The following is a 20,542-nucleotide window of genomic DNA, read 5'->3' on the forward strand; positions in this document are numbered from 1 at the left end:
CCAATTTCATATGTAAGAACCTAATTTCGTGATTGTTAGAAACTATCAAAGAGATAAATGAAAAATAATGTATATTTTTAAAAAGAACACATTTTAAAGCAATGGAAATATCAACTAAATAAACAGAAAACTGCGAGAAATAGCTTTGAATAATTAACTTCGTGTTTGCAGACTCGTTACATTACATATTAAAGGGCTTCTGCGGGGTTCACGTATGAGGCTTTACTTACTTGAATTTATTCATGTCTTTTACGCTTTGGTAATTAAACTAGGGTACTAGTATTGTAAGTTATATAACAAAATATATTATGGTAAGGCATGAGTGACACCACACTATTTGAATGAGTTTCTTTCTACATTTCTTCTCAGCAATGGTCGTTCCGAAATGCTAGTAGTAACTTTGATAAATATTATTGAATCTAGAATATGACATGATAGTGCCTGTGAAGGTCTAACTTCTGTGTTAACTTTGTGAAAATACACGGGATGAAATGTGTCGCTCTTTCAAGGGTTTTATAAATCGATGATGTTGTTACACACGGTAGACACAAAAGTACAATTAATATATTCGACAAAATACAATAACAAATATTTCAGTCAGTTCCAAATAGCCCGCGACAGATTTATTTTTGTTACTTATTTCCCCTACCTGGTTCTATATGACTTCTCTTGACAAACTTGTTTGTTCGGAATGATCGCGACGGTTAAATATTACTCTCTCGTAATATTATTTGTCTGTTTTCTGGGTGGGAAATCGATAAAGTCATTAATATAGTTTTTAAATATAACTTCTAAATAAAAAGAACTTACCTAGAATTTTTGTAAATACAAAGGTGAATGGAGTACCTGCATTATCAACACGGTGACCCCTTTCTAGAAACAGGTCAGTGCCCGTGCTCCCGCATTCATTACCGTCATATTTTATGGGTTATGTTCGTGTAGCATTGCAGTGCAGAGCTGGGTATATTGCATGGATTATAAATTAAAATCCTATTTTTTCAGATTTCGAAAAATGTGACTGAAAAATTACGGCTTTTCGGAGAGATACTTTATGTAAAAAAATGCATTATTTAATTCTTGTTTCTATGATGATTTGTACCTACTTAGATTTCGTAAGTAGAATATAAATTTAGTTAAAATGCTGATTAACTGTTATCTCCTATGAAATAGGTTAGCATTGTAGCGAATTTGCTTTAAAAATTCTCACAGGCGTTCATTAATGTATTCGAATAAACAAATGTTTATTGGGCAACGGTTGTTTAGAGGCCTCAACGACCGAAATGCTAATAAAGTATAGATACGAATTCTGGTAAATTCCTTCTAGTTATTTTTATTTCGACATATAAGTAACTCGAAACCTAATAGAAAGTTTTAGAAAAGCAGAGCTACACAAAGTTAATTAAATTTATTAATCACCTAGTTAAATAGTGAAATACGAAACGCGTTGATGGAGTGTACTTAAAGCCGACTTTAAGTGTCTTTAAAAATTTTAATTAAAATAGATTGTCGAATGTTGAAATTGATCAAATTAGAGTATTTTGAAGTCAAAACATTTTAAAGTAACTTTAGTACAGAATGACAAGGATATAGCTCGTAGCGTTAGGACTTGGTACACGTTGAGTTGAGTTGGAACACAGAACGATGAGCCACTCATGATGCTATTAAAATGACCCACCACGTGGGCCCAATACTAATTGGAAGATTTTAATTAGTGCAAAGAAAGACGAGACCTACGGCTTGACCTGTCAGGAGATAATACATTTTTTTATTAAGTATTGGGCCATCCCATCCCGTGACCGGTCATTGTTATAGTTGCTTAACCACTATCGCAACGTCTACATGTCTGTACTAAACCATTGTAGCCTCGGAGCTACCTTTGTATCCCAATCAGCAAGCAGATGTACCAGCGATTTAGCACTTTGCGCGTCCGCAGTCTGTATGTACGGGATATTCGTGATTGATCGCATCGTTCGCTCGCTCGATCAATGGCAATGGTCTTTGTCCACTTATGAGTAGATTCATGATTGATGTCGGCTATGCTACACTGGAGAATCTTTTGATAGGTATTTGTAGCTGTTGGAACTATTTGCCTGACACTTATGACGTATAAAACGATATAAAGAAATAAAAATAAATAACATAATTTATGAATTATGTTAAGATATAAGAAGTTCAGGGAGTGGCAAGATTTTAAATGACATGTTGTTATTTTTTGTTCCAGCATGAGGTCACGGCGGTGGTGTGGTGTCCGCATGGAAGCCCGGCGGACTGTTGAGCCGGCGCTGCATCCGTTGCGCGCGCAGTTTCGTCGCGCCTTGCCGGAATGGACCGCGCGAGTGTCTCGCCATCGACGAACCATCGGCCGCTCGAAGGAGGACCCCGCGAAACCCTTGAAACCCCAGCCTCGCCAGAGGCCTTAGATCCAGAGACTTCGCGGCCCGCGCCGCGCGCGCTTCCTTCTATACCGGAGAGTGAACCTCTGTTGCACGCCCCGGTCAGTGTTAGTGTCAGTGAAAATGTCAAGAAAGCGAACGGGAGATCACTGCATGTGCAGTTCGACGCGCAGTCTCCTCCTGCGGCAGTGTCAGTGTCGAGCTCCAGCTCGAGCTCGTCCGACGATGAAGACGTCTCGATCGCGGAGGCGCGCCCTCCCGACGGCGGCTGGGGGTGGGTGGTCGTCTTCGCCTCCTTTATGGTCAATCTCATCGCTGACGGAATCACCTTCAGCTTTGGAGTATTCTTCCCCCACTTCTTGGAGTATTTCGGCGAGGGGAAAGGCAAAACGGCCTGGATTGCCGGCATATTTATGGCGATGCCGCTCCTCTCGGGACCCATCGCTAGTTTCCTCACGGACAGGTACGGATGCCGGCGCATGACCATTTTCGGGTCGATCCTGGCTACCCTCGGATTCGTCATATCCGCCTTTGTCGACAATATGGAAACACTGTTTCTCACATTTGGAATTATGGCCGGTTTCGGCTTAAGTTTATGTTACGTAGCGGCTGTGGTTATAGTCGCTTATTACTTTGAGAAGAAACGCTCGCTCGCTACTGGCATATCAGTTTGCGGAAGCGGCATAGGAACTTTCATATTCGCGCCATTGACGTACGTATTGCTAGACGAATACGGTTGGCGCGGAACAACGTTGATACTGGCGGGATTGTTCTTGAACATAGCAGTTTGTGGCTTGCTGTTCAGGGATCTGCCGTGGACGACGACGATGAATGAAGAGAAAGCGAAAGAGAGGAAGCGTAGACGAGAGAGAAAACGAAACAAACGCTATGGTTCTTCAGCTGATAGTTTCTCGGATAGTAAAAGCAGTGCGGTTGGTTCTACTAAAGCGCCGGATAGAATCGATGTCGAAACAGTTACATCTCCGATAGTGCCCCAGTTTAGTTCTTTAGTGGACTTGCCAACATTCATGACTGGCGGAGAAGGGGTTTCGCTGGAAGTGTTCGAAATGATGTCGAATAAAGGTCGCGCGTATGCGATTTTGGCGCAAAATTACCCTGGAGTTATGTTGCCGTCTCGAAGTTTCAGCGACAGCGGGAGATTACACGAGCAATCACCTCCTAGGGCTTTGATGTCGCCTACTACAGCAGGAGCTATGTCTCCCACTCCCCAAGCGCCTGAGAGCAATAATAGTTCAGTGAATGATAAAGCAGCGATATCGTTGTGGCTGCGCCGGCAAGGGGCGCAAGGTTCGTCGAAGAAGCCGCCGGCGTTCCTCAAAGACCTGAGGTTGCATCGCCACTCGTTGACGTACAGGGGCGCAATGTTGAACATCAACAGGTACCGGCTCAGGGCGTCCTCCTGTCCGAATATATTCAAGAACTCCATGACCACCATTGCTAAAGAAAAGGTAAGACAAACATTTCAATATACATGTATTTAGATCCATTGTAGAAATCCAATTACCCATCCGTAAGGAAGGCCAGTGCCCTTGCAGTGGTGACAGGAATTTAAATGGCTGTTGATGATGATTATTATGTAGGAGCTGATCTTCGAGTCTTCGACTCTCGGCTCCGTCTACCCCTTACAGCATAAATAAAGACGTGACGTAGTATCACTTTACCCAGTACCTACCACTGGGCTCAATGAATCAATTTCGTCTTGAGTAGCATCATTCATTGTGAAACGTAGGTGTCCATTGAGATTGAGAAGAAGGTAACTTGGTCAAAAAATACTTACCAATTCAATTTTACCTGTAAACTGGTCTAACATTGTGTTGGATATTCGTGGCACTTTATAAAAGTATATAATTAAATTAAAGCTGGTTAACAATCCAAACTGAATCTAATAGATTACAGAATTAGAAATGTTAAGGAAAAAGTGTCAGACAAAATAAAATAAAAATTCTTTATTTCCGACAGAATCCAATGTAAATAAGTAACAGTTTTCCATAAACAATGTTAATTTGACGCTTGTAATGAATACCTTGTGTAGAGATACATTGCAAAGTATAATTTTTCTCTTCCAGGTCCAATGGTACGCCGGCTTGTGGGACTTCTGGGACTTAGTTGTGGATGTCCTAAACTTCTCACACTTCCTAAACCCGGCTTTCCTTGTGTTCGCCATCTCTAACTTCCTGCTGTACGTGTGGTACGACGTGCCGTATGTGTACATATCAGACAACGCCATGCAGATGGGTTTCACGGAGTCACAGTCTTCCATGCTCATCTCCATTATCGGGATCTTGAATATGTTTGGAGAGGTGAGACGTTTGCACAAGTTTTTATTTGGTTTTATTTGTATATATAACTAGTTGTTCGCCGCGAACCTAGACCTCGCGAAGACGAAGTTTTTACATTGTAAATATTTCAAAAACTACTTAACCGATTTTTATGCCCAACGAATTTAAAAATTCTATTGACAGATCCCACATACCTTTTAATTTTCATCAAAATCTTACCAACGGTTTGAAAGTTATCGCGTTACAAACATACATACATACAGAAAATTTATTTTTGCCCCAAGTTGACTTGTAGACAATAAATAAATGTGATATATAAGGTACAAATCACACAGATTAAGTTCCAGAGAAGTTCCAAAGAAGTTCGAGACTTGTTCTAAAAAATTTTGCAATTAAGTACAATTGCGATTACCTTATTCCGATAATAGAGTTACAATTTGGGAGTCGCTTCTGATTCAGTTTAACAATGCAATATTATGAGAAACATGACTCAATGGTGCCCCCGAGATCATTTCGGACGACATCCGTCAACGGTTTACGGACATTACTATTTTTTTAACGTAACAAGATCTTCCAAATAAAAAAAATACACATTGACGATAGTATAAATTCCACGCTAACGAAGTCGCGGGCAAAAGTTATCATCATAAACATGACAACAGTTTCCTATTCTCAAGATTATGAAACGCATTTCCATGCAGAAGAAGTTTAAACTGGGTCATTGTAAATAACGATCAAATCATCGATGTAAACTAAACAATGGCGTGATAACTCGAGATAAGATACCACCGGCGTGTGCAGCCCATACAATGTTAAATACTCGAGTCAATTAACTGATAACACATATCATCTAATGTATTGTGCGTATTTCACAAGTATTTTTATCGTCAAGGAAACTTCACTTCTTTTATGTAAAACTAGATGTGCCCCGGGGCTTCGCTCCCGTGGGAATTCCGGGAAAAAAAGTACCCTATGTGTTTTCCAGGTTATATTCTACCCGTGTACAAAATTTTATAACAATCCGTCAAGTAGATTTTGCGTGAAAGAGTAACAAGCATACATACACACACACACATCCTCACAAACTTTCGCATTTACGAGTATAATATTATTAGGATTACTGACCGTTTCCGGATTAGCACTCCGTTTCCGGGTTCTATAAACTTTCCTCCTGAATCACTATCTATTGAAAACAACCGAATCAAAATCCGTTGCGTAGTTTTAAAGATCTACCCATACATAGACAGACAGACAGCGGCAAGCGACATTGTTTTATACTATGTAATGATTAGCTTTGATCTGTTTAAACTTGTAGCATGTCGCTCCGTCCACATGTTCTTATTTTTTTTTACACGATGCGTACACGATATGGGAAAAAGAGACAGCATGTTTTGTTTGTTGTTAAATTCAGAAATCTATAGTATTATTATAAAGCGGTAAGCGTTTTTGAGTTTGTATGTTTGAGGCGGGTAATTTCCGAAACTACCGAAACGATTTCAAAAATTCTTTCACCATTAGAAAGGTACATTATCCAAGATTGCTATAGGCTATATTTTATCGCAAAATTCCCACGGGAGCGAAACCCCGGGCAACATCCAGTTACTAAAGTCTGTTTGTGTATCAACTAAATAAATAAACTAATAAGAATGTAAAAACTCCTTCCTTTCCAAACAGTAAGAACTCTGCTTGCTTTCCATAAAGTTGCTAAATAAGAACCAGTTACCAAATAATATATATCAGGACAAATCACACAGATTGAGCTAGCCCCAAACTAAGTTCCAGACTTGTGTTATAGGATACTAAATCAAAGACAACCATATTCTATAACATATATAGGTACATAAATAGATAAACTTCCAAGACCCAGGTCAAGCTAAAAAAAAAATCATTTTCCATCTGACCTGACCAGGGATCGAATCCGAGGCCTCCAGCGTAGCAGATAGGCATTAGGCGAAGGTCGTCAAGACTTTTGACGATAAAATCTCCTTGTGTGTTTCGTCCTTGGAATCTGTTAACTCCTTTTCTAATCAATATACTATCTTTAATTTCAGATTCTCCTAGGCTGGGTGGGGGACTGGGATTGCGTAGACGCAAGTTTGGTCTACGCAGTATGCATGGTACTATGCGGCTTGGTCACCCTAGTGATGCCGCTGTTAACCGACTATTTCGCGTTGGCCGCCGCCGCCGGAGCCTTCGGGGCGTTCATAGCGGCCAACTATTCTTTGACGAGTATCATATTGGTGGAGCAAATTACGCTGGAGAAGTTTACCAATGCGTACGGACTGCTGTTGCTGATTCAGGGCGTGGCCAATCTCATTGGACCTCCTTTGGCAGGTTAGTTGGTTACTACCTATACCTAATTACGTAGGAAACAAATGTCTGGCTATGCCGCTCCCATGTGGCCTTGGCAGAAGGGGCGAACCCAATAAGTGCTGGCTTGATGTCTTCAAGGATTTGATGTCGCCGACAACCGTGAGAACTGGAGACGAAAAAGTAGGAAAGCTTCTCTTCTACTGCCGGAGCAATATCCCTTTGAATCAGCACGGTGACCACGGATTGCTGTAACACGGCCTGAAAAGTCCGAGGTATACAAGTGAAACGCGAAAATTTAGTTAAATTTAGTAACTTAATATTGACTCGTTACAACTTGTTATGAGTGTAAAGATTTTTCTTACAAGTCTTATTATGTAAACAATCTTACGATGTGCATTAAAAGCAATATAAATTAAAATAGACTTTTTATGAAATTACTTCAATGGTCAATAAATGTTTTACGTTACTATTAACAACGTAGTCGACCTCGGTGGTTAAGTGCCGAGAGGTCCCGGGTTCGATCCCCGGTCTGGTCATGATGGAAAATGATCTTTTTCTGATTGGCCCGGGTCTTGGATGTTTATCTATATATGTAATATAGTTTAGTTAGTATCCCATAACACAAGTCTCGAACTTACTATGGGGCTAGCTCAATCTGTGTGATTTGTCCTAATATTTTTATATTATATTTACTATGTATAGTTTCGAAGTAACGTTTTGTTTATATTCAACAAAACCACAATAGACTAGACCACAAAAGACTGTTCACACGTCGACGCTCGTAAGACGCAGACGTGGACAGTGTGAGCAAGTAACGTTGTTCCAGGCTGGGTGTACGACATAACGCAGTCGTACGACCTGTCGTTCTACCTGGCGGGCGTGTTCATAGCGCTGTCCGGGCTCACGCTGCTCGTGCTGCCGGCCGCGCGCGCGCTGCGCCGCGCCGCGCCCGACGTCGAGAAACTCAACGGACAGATCAAACACAACGGGAAACTCGTCAACTGAATGTTAATGTTACGCCGGTGTCGTCTTGCTTACTTGTGGGAAAAAAGTAAACGGAATTGAGCTTTGAAATTGGAATAGTTTCGTGTTAATTTTTGCGGGTTTAGTGGGCTAACAAATTGTGTTACGGGCGAGCATGATGGGAAACTCGTTGATTATATTTGTGTTGTGTTACGCCGGTTAGGTCTCGAACCGCCGAGTCTTAGAAACATGATAATATCCAGGACTTTGAAATCCGAATCGTTATTGACAATTTTACGGGGGGGTATCAAATGTTACGGGCAGACCGAGCACAAAGGGAAACTCGATAGTCTTAGATCAACAAAAAAATTTCCAGGACTTAAAATTCGAATCTTTTTACCAATTTTGCGGGGAAAATATAAAAGTTACGTGACAGGTTGAGGCATACAAGTGGGTTCAGCGGTCACACCACAATCTCCCATCACGTACAGAAAACGGGAAAAGCTCATTTACGTAATCTTTGTGCACCTTTCATTGTAGCCGTGCATAAGTCATAATGTTGTAGACCGTTATGGATAAATATTGCAATTTACAATTGGTTTGACATATTAAAAAAAGAAGAGGCTACTTTTCTTTTTTTAAGTTTTGGCATTAATAATCAATGATTACTGCCGTGAAGCAAATGATATAATCTTAAATATCGATTATGCTGTGTTTTGTACATGGCTGTGTGTTGATTATCTCTGAAGTTTTGCAAAATATATTATGTAATCATGACAAACTTGGATGGGAATATATGTCGTTGGATTTAGCTCCTATGGAGCGAAAACGTAGTAATTAAAAAAAACTAATATTAAACCGTAAATATTCCTATTGGTCTAATTATTTGACTAAAAATGGTTTAATTTTTATTATATAAGTAATAGGATATGAGCCAGACTAGTGGTGAAACAAAACGGGTAAAAAATAAAATAAAAAAAAAGTATATTGGCATCGATATGTGTTGATTTTATTATTTAAAAAAAATATATATTCACAGATGTGAGTTGACGTCCATTATTTTCCCAGTTTATTCTCAAAAAGTCTAGCATATATAACGATATATGCCCTATGAACCTAACGAGGTTCATGACCTTTTCGATTTTAAGATATTAACAAGAAAAATATCGATCAAGACCTTTCTTGTGCTGTGACCAATATAAGTATTTACACAACTGTTTCCTACGTTGTTAATCTCTAAAATTCCTAGTGTTTTAAGATAAAAACGAATATGAAATCAATGCAGACTTGTGCAACATTGAAACATATTAAAACCTAGTATTTTAACGTTTTTTTTTTAGTTTATCCGTTTAAGAGACGGCATACCTCAGGTCTCGTCTTGAGCCGTCCGTTCGTAAAGTCTTTAAAAAAAATAGATGTACATTGATCGCGTAATATCTATTATAGAGTAGAGTAAAATCATTGAGATTTCTAAATAAATACAGAATGCATGGCTTAAAATGAGATCTTGGGTGAATGTGTCCCTTTTATTCCTTAGAATTGTAATTTTGTATGGAAGTTTGAATATTTGTAGCGTTGGATGAGCGTGTCTGGTGAAACGAGAACGACCCAAAGATCAGAAAATTCCTGTGTGAGACAATACTCGATGTTATAAGATTAGTATTTATTAATTGACTATAATATTTATAGTCGTTGCAAGATCACAGGTTGAGGGTGGTAACACTGCAGCTCACAATGATAATGTTACTGACGCGATGCAACTTGCACAATGTGTGATCGTTAATAACAATTTGGAAAATAACACAATTGTGTAGGTTCAAAATGAAATTTATCTCTAAGTAAAATAAATTAGACTAAGAGCCATGCCACATTGCTCCGTCGTCCACTGTTTCGTTGACGTCCGTTGACGGATCAACGCAGAACACGGTAGAAATTCTAAGTAATTTCGACGTACTTCGTCATGTCAGTGTTAAATCTTATAGAATACAAACGTGCTGAGTCGTCGCAACGGAGCATGATTGAGCAATGGGGCATGGCTCTCATTCCTTTTCGGTATAGTAACAGTTAAAAAAAAAAATCTGTTTAATAATTTCAAATTCTGTTTTTGCGACTAGCAATGAGTTAGCTAGCAAAAAGTTAATGTTATCAATAAATTATGACAGTCCTCACTGGACTTACCAAAATGGAAAAAAAAACCGTGCGTATATATATATATACAACTTTCCACTTGGCATATATATATATATATATATATATATATATATATATATATATATATATATATATATATATATATAATAAAAGTTTAAAGTAAAATAGAAGTTTGTTAGTATAATCAGATCTGAATGAAGAAAGACACAGTTTTATTGTAATATACAATACATACGCTATAACTTATTCGTATCGTAAGTACGAGTTAAAAATGACATAGATATATATATATATATATAAATAAGTAATATTATGATATCAATAAATAATAATATGATTGCTAATATAACCTATTTTAGTTGTTTGGTTTCTATCTTTTTCATATATTGTATTGAAAAACAATATTATATAATTAATAATTGTATTTTTATGAATGATATTAATACATATATAATTTGTCGCCATGCCAGATTCTAAACTTGAATTTGAAAGAATAAATATTTTTACAAATGAAAGTTCAAAATTTGGCCTATCTGGAATTACATAGCTGATGTTTTATTGGATTTTTTAAATTAGAAAGGTCATATACATGGTTGTAACAGACGAGTGTCATAGTTGCCCATTAACATAAGATTATAGGGTGAAGTTTTTCTAATATCTTTAGTCAATAGCCACCAAAGACTGCCTCACAAAAAAAAACAACTAAATAATGATCTTCCTCTAGTATTAAAAGTTGCAAACGCTGAATCAATCCCTTTGTCAAACTCTGAGGGAGTTTATTTTTTTAGTCTGAGCAGGCAAAGGAAATAATATCAGCCAGTGTTTTACCAGTTTTACCGTGCGGGTTTACATTCCACTTTTCACTATCGAGTCGATTCGAAGCGAGACGCAGCGAACCAATCACATTACGGAGTAGTTGTCGCGTCATAATGGCGCGCTGCGATTGGTCAACTGCGTGTGGCGAGGTGTAGATAGCAATATCCTACACATTAGAACATTTTATTGTAAGAAATTATCGGATATGTATATAATCGAATATTGAAGTAAGATTGAATAATAAATCAGATGACTTATGTAGCATTGTTCGAAAGTTAGAATTAGCGTAGAGTGCTTTGTGCGAGATTTCATTAGGGGACCGGACTAGGTACGATATAGGGCATGTATCATTGTGATAGAATAAGTATATAAAAACGCATACATTTCGCGATTATTTTGTCTGAGTGTAAACGCTTAATTTATTAAAGAACATATGGGAAAGTCAATTTCCTGTACATCGTTTTAAAATGTAAAAAAATTACGGGATATTATCGTAAGTCCAAATTATAACCCCAAAAAGAAAAGTTTTGGTTATTGACGTAATTCATTCGCTTATGATTCAATAATCGTGAGATTTTCCAAAGAGGCAGCCGAAATTATGTCCGGTCGCCTATTCGAACTCAATTGCGCTTTCTTTTCGCAGCCGGCCGCAGTGGACCAATCACAGTGTGCCATTGTGGCGTGATGAGATACATGCCGCATTGTGATTGGTTGGCAGCCTCTGAAGCGACCGAGTCTGATATGAAAACTCGCATTATGCATCTATCTTAGTCGAAAACTGCAATTTCGTATTTGCACATGTACAAATTAAATAACACCAACAGTTCTCATATAAGTACTATTCTATATTTCAGTAATCCGTTTATATAATATTAGTCTTAACTTTAATAGTTTTACAGTGACGAAGTAGGTAAGGCGTCACTTCCACAATGTTGAATTAAAATGCAATTAACAAATTAATAAAACTGACAAGGTTAATGAAATTGGCATATTTTATAATAACAATGATTCAAATTCATACTAAACACTCATTTTACGGAATTTAATACAGTACAGGTATCGCCAAATGCACAAACAGTAAAATATGATGGTCACGTGTTCATTGAGTGAGGTCTTCACGATTGCGGCGCTCTGAAGTAGTTGTCGGCGATTAATCGCTTAACATTGTCACGCGTGACAAGCCTAGTGCATTCCACGTTCCGTGATATTCATTACAATTGCAATACCATGAATGATCAAGAGAATGGTCGAGATTGGTTGATAACTTTTGTAGAAAACCTTTTTGTTTGAAAAGTTGAAAATAATAACCCAGTGTTGTCATTGAACAGGAGACGGCGCTAGTTTAATTTCTTCACTTTGTTGACAAAAAGTAACTTAAAATGGATACTGACGACCTCGGTGGCGCAGTGGTAAAGTGCTTGCCTCTGAACCGAGAGGTCCCGGGTTCGATCCCCGGTCGGGTCATGATGGAAAATGATCTTTTTCTGATTGGCCCGGGTCTTGGATGTTTATCTATATATGTATTTGTTATAAAATATAGTATCGTTGAGTTAGAATCCCATAACACAAGTTTCGAACTTACTTTGGGGCTAGCTCAATCTGTGTGATTTGTCCTAATATATTTATTTATTTATTTATACTTTTTTTTAGAAGAAATTATGTTTTTTGAAAATACTCAGTTATTTTCAAAAAACACAATTTCTTACTTGTAACAGTGGGGTATGTTGATAGTGAAGAGTACCTCCTACTCTCTAATGAAAATACTGTGTCGGCGTGAGACGTGAAGAGATGAATTTAGATAGTATCTTGTTCTATTCTCACACTTGTCAATATTATGATTAATTATTGAAAATTGTGGGTTTTGGTTGGCGAAAGATCTGTCAACATTTAAGGCTACACCCACACAAACGCGTGTTGCGCGCGAGTTTTGGATGGAATTGTAACGCATGTCTTTACGCAGCGCACAATTTCATACAAAAGACGCATACGCATCTTTGAAATGTGACGCTCTGCTGATATTTTTTGATATATGGTTTTAACATTGCTATCTCTTTTATCCGTAGCCTTACCACTTTCTTATAGGTGGTAATATACCTAGTTATAGTTATACAATGAACTGCGGATTAGAGAGAGGTCGGGTCACGTATAAAAGATATAGCAATATGTAGTGCTACGTGCAAAAAGGTGTCAGTATGGAGGTATTGAATTAGGTCCGGATTTAGAATCTAGAAGAGTCCCTTTTTTAGAGATTATGCTGATTACAAGAAATATATATACTTCGTAATACTTTTTTGTAACAGACATTCAAAGCTGAAATTCTGAAAAAAACTGGTTTCGGGAAAATGGATTTTGAAAGTTTAGGCTACAAAAAAAAAAACAATATTCTATTCGTTTGTTACATAGGTCTTTAATTTATTCATATTCATAAAGTTTACTATAATATACATCCAACGCATCACTAACATAACCCATACAATACTGCCACTATACAAATAGTATTAAACTTCAAAAGCTGAACATAATTTTGAAAATATCGACATTTTATAAGATTTACACATCTGGTAACTTTTCACTAAACATTCCCATAAAAAAATGTACTTAGAAATATTGTCTATACATGTTAATTGTAACAAATTGTAGCAAATTTGTTCAATCAGTAAAAATCACAAAATGCATTGTTTCACCCGATTTATGAAAACGCAAATAACCATGAAACTAAATGTCGACATCTGGTACCCTTATGCGCGGAACGCCACAAATATTTACATTGGAGTCAAAAAGTTTTAGCTGTGTGCTCTCCACATATCAATAGCTTCGTATGACTTTATTTGCATATTCTTAATTGCAATGATGCTCAAAATTGGTTCCTAATTTATGTGTAAAACATTATTCTTGTATATCAATGTATACCGTGCGATCTTTGATAAACCCCAAATGTTTCTCCATTTGAATATTATTTTATTTTAATTAAAAAATAGTGACAGATTTAGAAAGTTCCGATGAACAACGTTCCGGAATAAAATTGGAATTAAGTTCCAAGAATACATAATTTGATTTACCATATATCACTGATACATCGTGGTCGTGGTCATAATCAGAGACGCGAAGAACGAAATACATAATTTTTTTCTTTTGTATAATATGTTTTTTATACAATTATTTGTCTAATTTCTTATCCGACCATATAGGTTATTGTGAAATAAGTTTGTGAAATTTCTATCGGCTTTTAACAAAAAGTTAAAGTTTTTTTTTTTTTTCAAATCCTTTTGTTTCCGATTTGGATGGTTTTTCCCGATCTCTCTTTCCGATATACGAAATTGAAAAGACACAAAATGTTTAAAAAGATAAGTTTAGTGTTCGATAACTTTTATGAATAAGACGGTTTTTAGTTCTAAGCTATGTATTATGTTCTTGCCAAATAGAAACCATAGCAAATATGTGACTAATGAGACCAGCTTATCGCCGCTGTCTAGTATTGTAACAAAAAAAAAAAACTTAACTGCTTAAACGTCAATGATAAGTACCATTTTCAGTAAAGTTTTTTCATATATAAATCAATAACGGCCCGCCCCGGCTTCGCTCGGGTAAAAACATAACAAAATATACACCTAATAATTCCTCAGGAATCATTCTATCATTTTGAAAACCGCATGAAAATCCGTGTCGTCGTTTTGGAGTTTATCGCAAAAAGACAGACGCGGTAGAGGATTTTTATAATATATAAGGATTATACAACATCAAATATGACACAACTACAGTGTTTGTTTGTTTGTTAGTTGTCCTATAGGTACAGATATGATGGAAATATTCTGAGTTGGTATCTTGTGAAGTTTACCCTAGCTAGTAATATAAAAACTAGTATGATATTAATTTAATCTGTGTTGTTTATATGTTTTTATTATTATTTTATTCTTCATAAATCGATTACATTAAAGTGATCATTGTGAAACGGGTATGTTTGTCTATTGCTCTTGTAGCACTTTAGTGAAAATAATATTTTAGAATATATTATTATTTTTGTTTTATTTTTGACATCTGTACATATAAGCATAACCCACAATCCCTAATGGAACACGGGAATTTAAGCACGAGATTTAATAATACTTTTGTTATTATACATGGAAAAATATGTATTTTGGCATAAACTGAGTATTTGATCATTCATATCGCGTACTGATAAATCTGGTATAAAATATTTGATATAGTTGAATATTTATTAAGAATAGACATGTTAAAATATTTAATTCATCCATTTAAAATTTAAAGTATTATGAGCACGATAGCTATGCTATATAAAAAATCTATGCACTGAGAATCATAGAGACGTAGAGACTCATTTTCTTTCATTATTTCGGTGTGGTAACTCACTGCGAAAAGTTTCGACGATCGAAGAGATCGAATTTCAAATTCAGACATATTCCTCGAAGCGCAACCGTTTTGAAGAGCACCTAATGATGCGCATCTTTATTTTTAACCCCCGACGCAAGAAGAGGGGAGTTTGACCGCTAAGTGTCCGCCTGTCTGGGTACGTATGGCACCGTAGCTCATCAATGGTTCCAATTGACGCTTCAAAGTCAATGGAACTACTGAGAAAAAATATTCTCACTTGATCCATGGAACTATTTGCCAGTGGAACTAGTGAGAATGATCCGGGTGAACCGATTAGGATGCGGTTTTTTTATTTGGTAGCAATTTTTTATGCGGTAGTTTTTAGACGTTTGATCAAAATCGGTTCAGCCATTCAAAAGTTGTAGCGAAATGAATATTGAAAGTCGGGGGGTTTTTTAATTTGTCTAACAAACTTGTACCGCGCATCTTTTACTTGCTATAGGTAGATTCATTTCAAAACTGTTGCGCTTCGAGCGAGGTACTTACACTTTAAATTCACACTATAGTGGAATCAGAGCTAAAATTAATGATGTCATAAAAAAAACCTTGTTTATTGCTAATAATAATTTTGGACTTTATTCGCCTGAAGGCATCCCATGAATTTAACGACTATATTAACAAATCTACAAGGGTGCAGGTGTCCTTCACCGATTCAAACAATGTGATGTATTAAATAAAGTTTATCTTTGTTTTTTCTTCGAAACGATGGGTTATGTGCTGTGTTTGCTTATTTAAAAAAATATATCTTGTGATATTTGAAAACTGTTACGTAATGTGATATCAGTAAATTTTATTGTACTTTGGATTTCATAACAATCAATATTGCGATAGATTTAGAGATTCAATTGAGTAGTGATGTTAAATACCTCGTGACAAATTACTTTAGACTAGCGAGGGGGGCGTGTCCTTTGCTCTAAAAATATTCTTGATTAAAATGACTATTAGCTTGAAACGTGTTTTATTTAATCCTTAATTATTCAAATCGAGTGTGTGGCTAACACTAGTGGTTTAGACCGTCCGCATGTGATCGATGGGTCCTAGGTTCGAATCCAACTCGTGCCACATGAGCGGTCAAGACTACAAACGATATGAAAATTTTGCGATGACGTTCCGAATGAGCGGGCGTAGACGGTTGAAATCGTAATCCTAGTGACTCGTTTGTCTGACTCATATCATGTATAACAACGTACGGAAACCTGCACAGGTGGACATTTTAGTTCACTAGTGTTTACTACTTGTCACAGTTGCAACCGAAGTTATGTCAGTGCCTTTAGGCGACATGAATAAAATCTGACACTCGTTTTAACAACAACACTCGAAAGAAGAAGAAAGCTTAAAATGCTTAGGAGTATTGTAAATGCGAATGTCTGTTTGTTTGTCATGCTTTCACAGCTAACTCGAGTTTGATGAAATTCAGTGTGCATATAGGTAATGATTATGCCATTAAAGCGAAACTTGTAGGCTTTTTTAAAGATTTTAAATATCTAACTAAAGATTTTAAATACCTAACTATTGACGTTCATTTGACCAAAGTGTTTGCTTTCTATATTTATTTATATTTGCTTTTTATGTGACAATACGTAACGTTTCCAAATAAATATATGATTGTCAATTTTTGTCTTAACAAAAATTGTTCAGTCTGATGAGCATTTTCTGTAGAGGTATAAAAATCGAAGATCTGGAACACCTGATGTAGACCTATGATGGTACAGCCACACTATAGGAAACAGAAATGACGCTCTAATAAAAGTTGTTCAGTCTGATGAGCGTTTTCTGTTGAGGTATAAAATTCGAAGATCTGGAACACCTGAAGAAGGGTCATCATAGTTCAGCTAAACTATAGAAAATATACTTTTTCAGTCTGATTAGCATCTCCTGTATGTATAGGTATCGTGACATTTGTCTGTACAATTAAATTTCTCTAATAATTTTGACTCCTTACCCAAAATTTTTCGGCCACGCGAACGAAGTTGCGGGCATCAGCTAGTAACATAAGAGTAACACAAATACACCTTCACAAACTATCGCGTTTATAATATTAGTATGGTAATACATACTTATATACTAATAATAATTTAACTGAATAAATGAAACTAAGTAAATTAAAGTATAGGTAGTTTAATTTAGTTAAAATAAAAATTTACAAATTAAACATTTAAAAAATGCCAGCCCCGGCAATTTGTTGCTTTGAGGTAACGTGAAGGCTGGCAGCATTGTCTAATCTAACAATTTTAATAGATATAGGAAATCTATGTGATATAAGTAGGTAAATCTTTGGTTTATAACCTATAGAAAAATTAAGTTGTGATAAATACTTTTCAAATAAACCTTTCCCTATGCACTGTTTCTTTGTACACAACCAACTGCTCATCATTTTACATAAATTCATTGTATTTTAGATACATACAGTCAAATTGAATACCTATACACAAAAACAATTCGCTTCTGAATCTCATCGTGAACGAACGAATTAATTATTAATGCCTAGTTGTTGCCCGCGGCTTCGCACGCCTAATTTTTCCACGGGAGCAGTTATTTTTCCGAGATGAAAGGCACCCCATGTCCTTCTCCACACTTCAAACATGTACCTATGTAAAATTTTAAGAAGATTGAGTAAGTATATAGAGCGTTTCGCATTTATAACATCAGTTAGGATATGACGACCTCGGTGGCGCAGTGGTAAAGTTCTTGCCACTGAACCTGGGAAATGATCTTTTTCTGATTGGCCCGGGTCTTGGATGTTTATCTATATATGTATTTGTTATAAAATATAATATGATTGAGTTAGTATTCCATAACACAAGTCTCAAACTTACTTTGGGGCTAGCTCAATCTGTGTGATTTGTCCTAATATATTTATTTATTTATTTATGTTAGTCACATCTAATAACGAATATTTGACCGAGTGAGCGAAGCGAGCGCGGTCTAACTTGGGACAAAAATACCTACATTTTTTGTATGTATATTTGTTACGCGATAACTTTCGAAACATTGGTCTAATTTTGATGAAATTTAAAAGGTATGTTCCTACATACCTTTAAAATTTATTCAATAGAATTTTTAAGTATGTGAGGCATCAAAATCGGTTAAGTCGGTTTTGAAAAATTCACAATTTTGTTCAACTAGTTATTTACATCTATAAAATTAGTGTGCCACTACCTAATAGCGCAGTACTATTTAGTTTTGATAACTGAATGTTTACATCCCGATCGATTCTACTCTCTCCCCTATAGCATCTACTTCATCATATTCACCCTGAGGCAATCGCCAATCAATAGCTTGTAATCCTTTTGTGATCAGCCAATAATTAATTTTAGAAAATGGTTTAGAACCGCGAAAATCTGTCTGATTCTTTTGGTATTCGCTTGCGATTGGGTGAGATGTAACAAGGACGAAATGCTTGTCTGAATTTATATGTTTAAATTTTTTTTCAGCAATACGTCCCCATAACAGAAAACCAACTGGCTTTTCTCGTTCATTTAGTTTTTTGATTATAGCATCAGTAAAAGTTTCCCAACCTTTATCTTTGTGGGACTTTGGCTTTCTTTGTCGTAGAGTTAGAATTGAATTAAGCAACAGGACTCCTTGCCTTCCCCAACTGTCTAAACATCCATGTGAGACGGGAGTGTAGCCTAAATCATTTTGCTTTGCTTGCAGCTTTGTCGAATTCGGAATCTCAGCTCCGTAAGGGACGGAAAACGCCACTCCGAAGCCTTCGACTTTACCGGGATCTTGTCCGACTATCACAACTTTTACGTTTTCAAACGGCGTCAGTTCAAGTGCTTGAAATATTAACCTCCTTTCCGGGTAGATTATATGGTGAGCGTATTGTTCGTCTAAGAATTCTTGCAAATCTTTTTTAAAATAGTCTTTGGAGAACTCATCTTTCAATACATACTGCCAATCATTGGTTACGTATGACAATTTCCAGTCAATAGGTGTCTTTCCATGATTCATCAGCCATGTATTGGCTCTAGAAAATGGTCTAGATCCAAAAAAATCCGTCTTAATCTCGTCATAGATTACAGTTGGATGAGAATCAGTTAAAATGAGATGATTTTTCGAAGTTATAAGTTTCTTTTTAGCCACATCGGACCATACAATGAAAACAACTGTACCGTTTCGTTTATTTAGTTTTTCGATAATTGCATCAGTGAATGTTTCCCAGCCCTTCTCTTTATGTGACAGGGTCTCTCCTTGGCGAACAGTTAGAATTGAATTAAGCAAAAGTACTCCCTGTGTAGCCCAACTTTTTAAGCATCCATGAAGGACCGGAGCGTAGCCTAAGTCACTTTGAAGTAATTTATAAATGTTATCCAAGGAAGGCGGAACCTGAGCTCCGAGTGGAACTGAGAAAGCCAGTCCGTTGGCTTGGTTCTTGCCAGGATATGGATCTTGGCCAACAATCACAACTTTTACTTCTTCAAAAGGCGTGAGATTAAGTGCTTCGAATACTTGATCCCTTTTTGGGTTGATTTCATGATTCGCGTATTCCTCGTCCAAGAATTTTTGCAAATCTTTAAAATAATCTTTAGAAAACTCACCTTCCAATATATTCTTCCAGTCATTGTTAATATTTGTGTCTATCTCCATTTGTTTTGTTTTGAAGGCGATTCAGCTAATTAAGCTGTGCCAATCAATAAATCCAGTAATTAGGTAAACACTTTTTTATGAGCACTGGCCGAGTGTAAGGATAAATATTAGCGTAATCGAGTCGAACAATGATCTACACTTAAACAAAATCACCAATATTTTTAGATACACAAGATGTAGTTTGATTTAAAAAACGTAAGCTTTATGCTTATCAGCGCACAAAGCAACATCAGCGACTAAAATTAGAACGCTGTGTGAAGTTAAATGGACGTGACTCGGCTGCAAACGGATGTTATTTGCATGGTCTGAATTGGTCGGTCATGAGTGTGCGAGCAAAGTAGGTACCAACCTACTGATAACCTAACTATGAGACAATTATATGCTGACGACCGTTCGAAGTGAGAGGCGAGGAAAGCGGACGCTGGGCCCCAACGGCTGAGGAGATGAAAGAGAGTGATAATTTTTCACATGTCTACCTACAACATGGCAATGGTCGAATTAAAGTAAATTTCCTTATCATTTTCATGAAGCTATCCCTATCCATTCTAATGGTCCTCTGGTCGCAAAATGTCGCCTGGTAAAAAAATGGCGTTTAGTCGCAGAATGTATTTCGGCTGAGAGATT

The 20,542-nt window shown here is 36.7% G+C and overlaps 2 protein-coding genes across 3 annotated transcripts in view; one reads left to right on the forward strand and one right to left on the reverse strand.

The window, feature by feature from the left end:
• The window catches only part of LOC128673901 (uncharacterized), a 36,401-nt gene extending 26,942 nt beyond the window's left edge, over window positions 1-9,459 (forward strand). For both annotated transcript variants that reach the window (XM_053752067.1, XM_053752068.1), the window contains exons 2-5: window positions 2,222-3,862; window positions 4,481-4,714; window positions 6,745-7,027; window positions 7,833-9,459. In XM_053752067.1, coding sequence (XP_053608042.1) covers window positions 2,324-3,862; window positions 4,481-4,714; window positions 6,745-7,027; window positions 7,833-8,011 — 2,235 coding nt within the window. In that variant the 5' untranslated portion in view covers window positions 2,222-2,323 and the 3' untranslated portion in view covers window positions 8,012-9,459. The remainder of the gene's footprint in view (window positions 1-2,221; window positions 3,863-4,480; window positions 4,715-6,744; window positions 7,028-7,832) is intronic.
• Window positions 9,460-14,160: 4,701 nt separating this feature from the next.
• LOC128673902 (uncharacterized) lies at window positions 14,161-20,236 on the reverse strand. Its single transcript, XM_053752069.2, has 2 exons — window positions 17,914-20,236; window positions 14,161-17,776 (listed from the first exon to the last, which is right to left on the reverse strand). Exon 1 carries the CDS (start codon window positions 19,916-19,918, stop codon window positions 18,524-18,526), a length of 1,395 nt encoding a protein of 464 aa, XP_053608044.1. The 5' UTR covers window positions 19,919-20,236; the 3' UTR covers window positions 14,161-17,776; window positions 17,914-18,523.
• Between the last annotated feature and the right edge of the window lie 306 nt (window positions 20,237-20,542).

The sequence above is a fragment of the Plodia interpunctella genome, chromosome 11, assembly GCF_027563975.2.
Source record: "Plodia interpunctella isolate USDA-ARS_2022_Savannah chromosome 11, ilPloInte3.2, whole genome shotgun sequence".
NCBI lineage: Eukaryota > Metazoa > Arthropoda > Insecta > Lepidoptera > Pyralidae > Plodia > Plodia interpunctella.

Excerpts from the sequence above, each read along its gene's own strand:
- LOC128673902 (XM_053752069.2), bottom strand. The coding sequence starts at position 19,918 with ATGGAGATAGACACAAATATTAACAATGACTGGAAGAATATATTGGAA.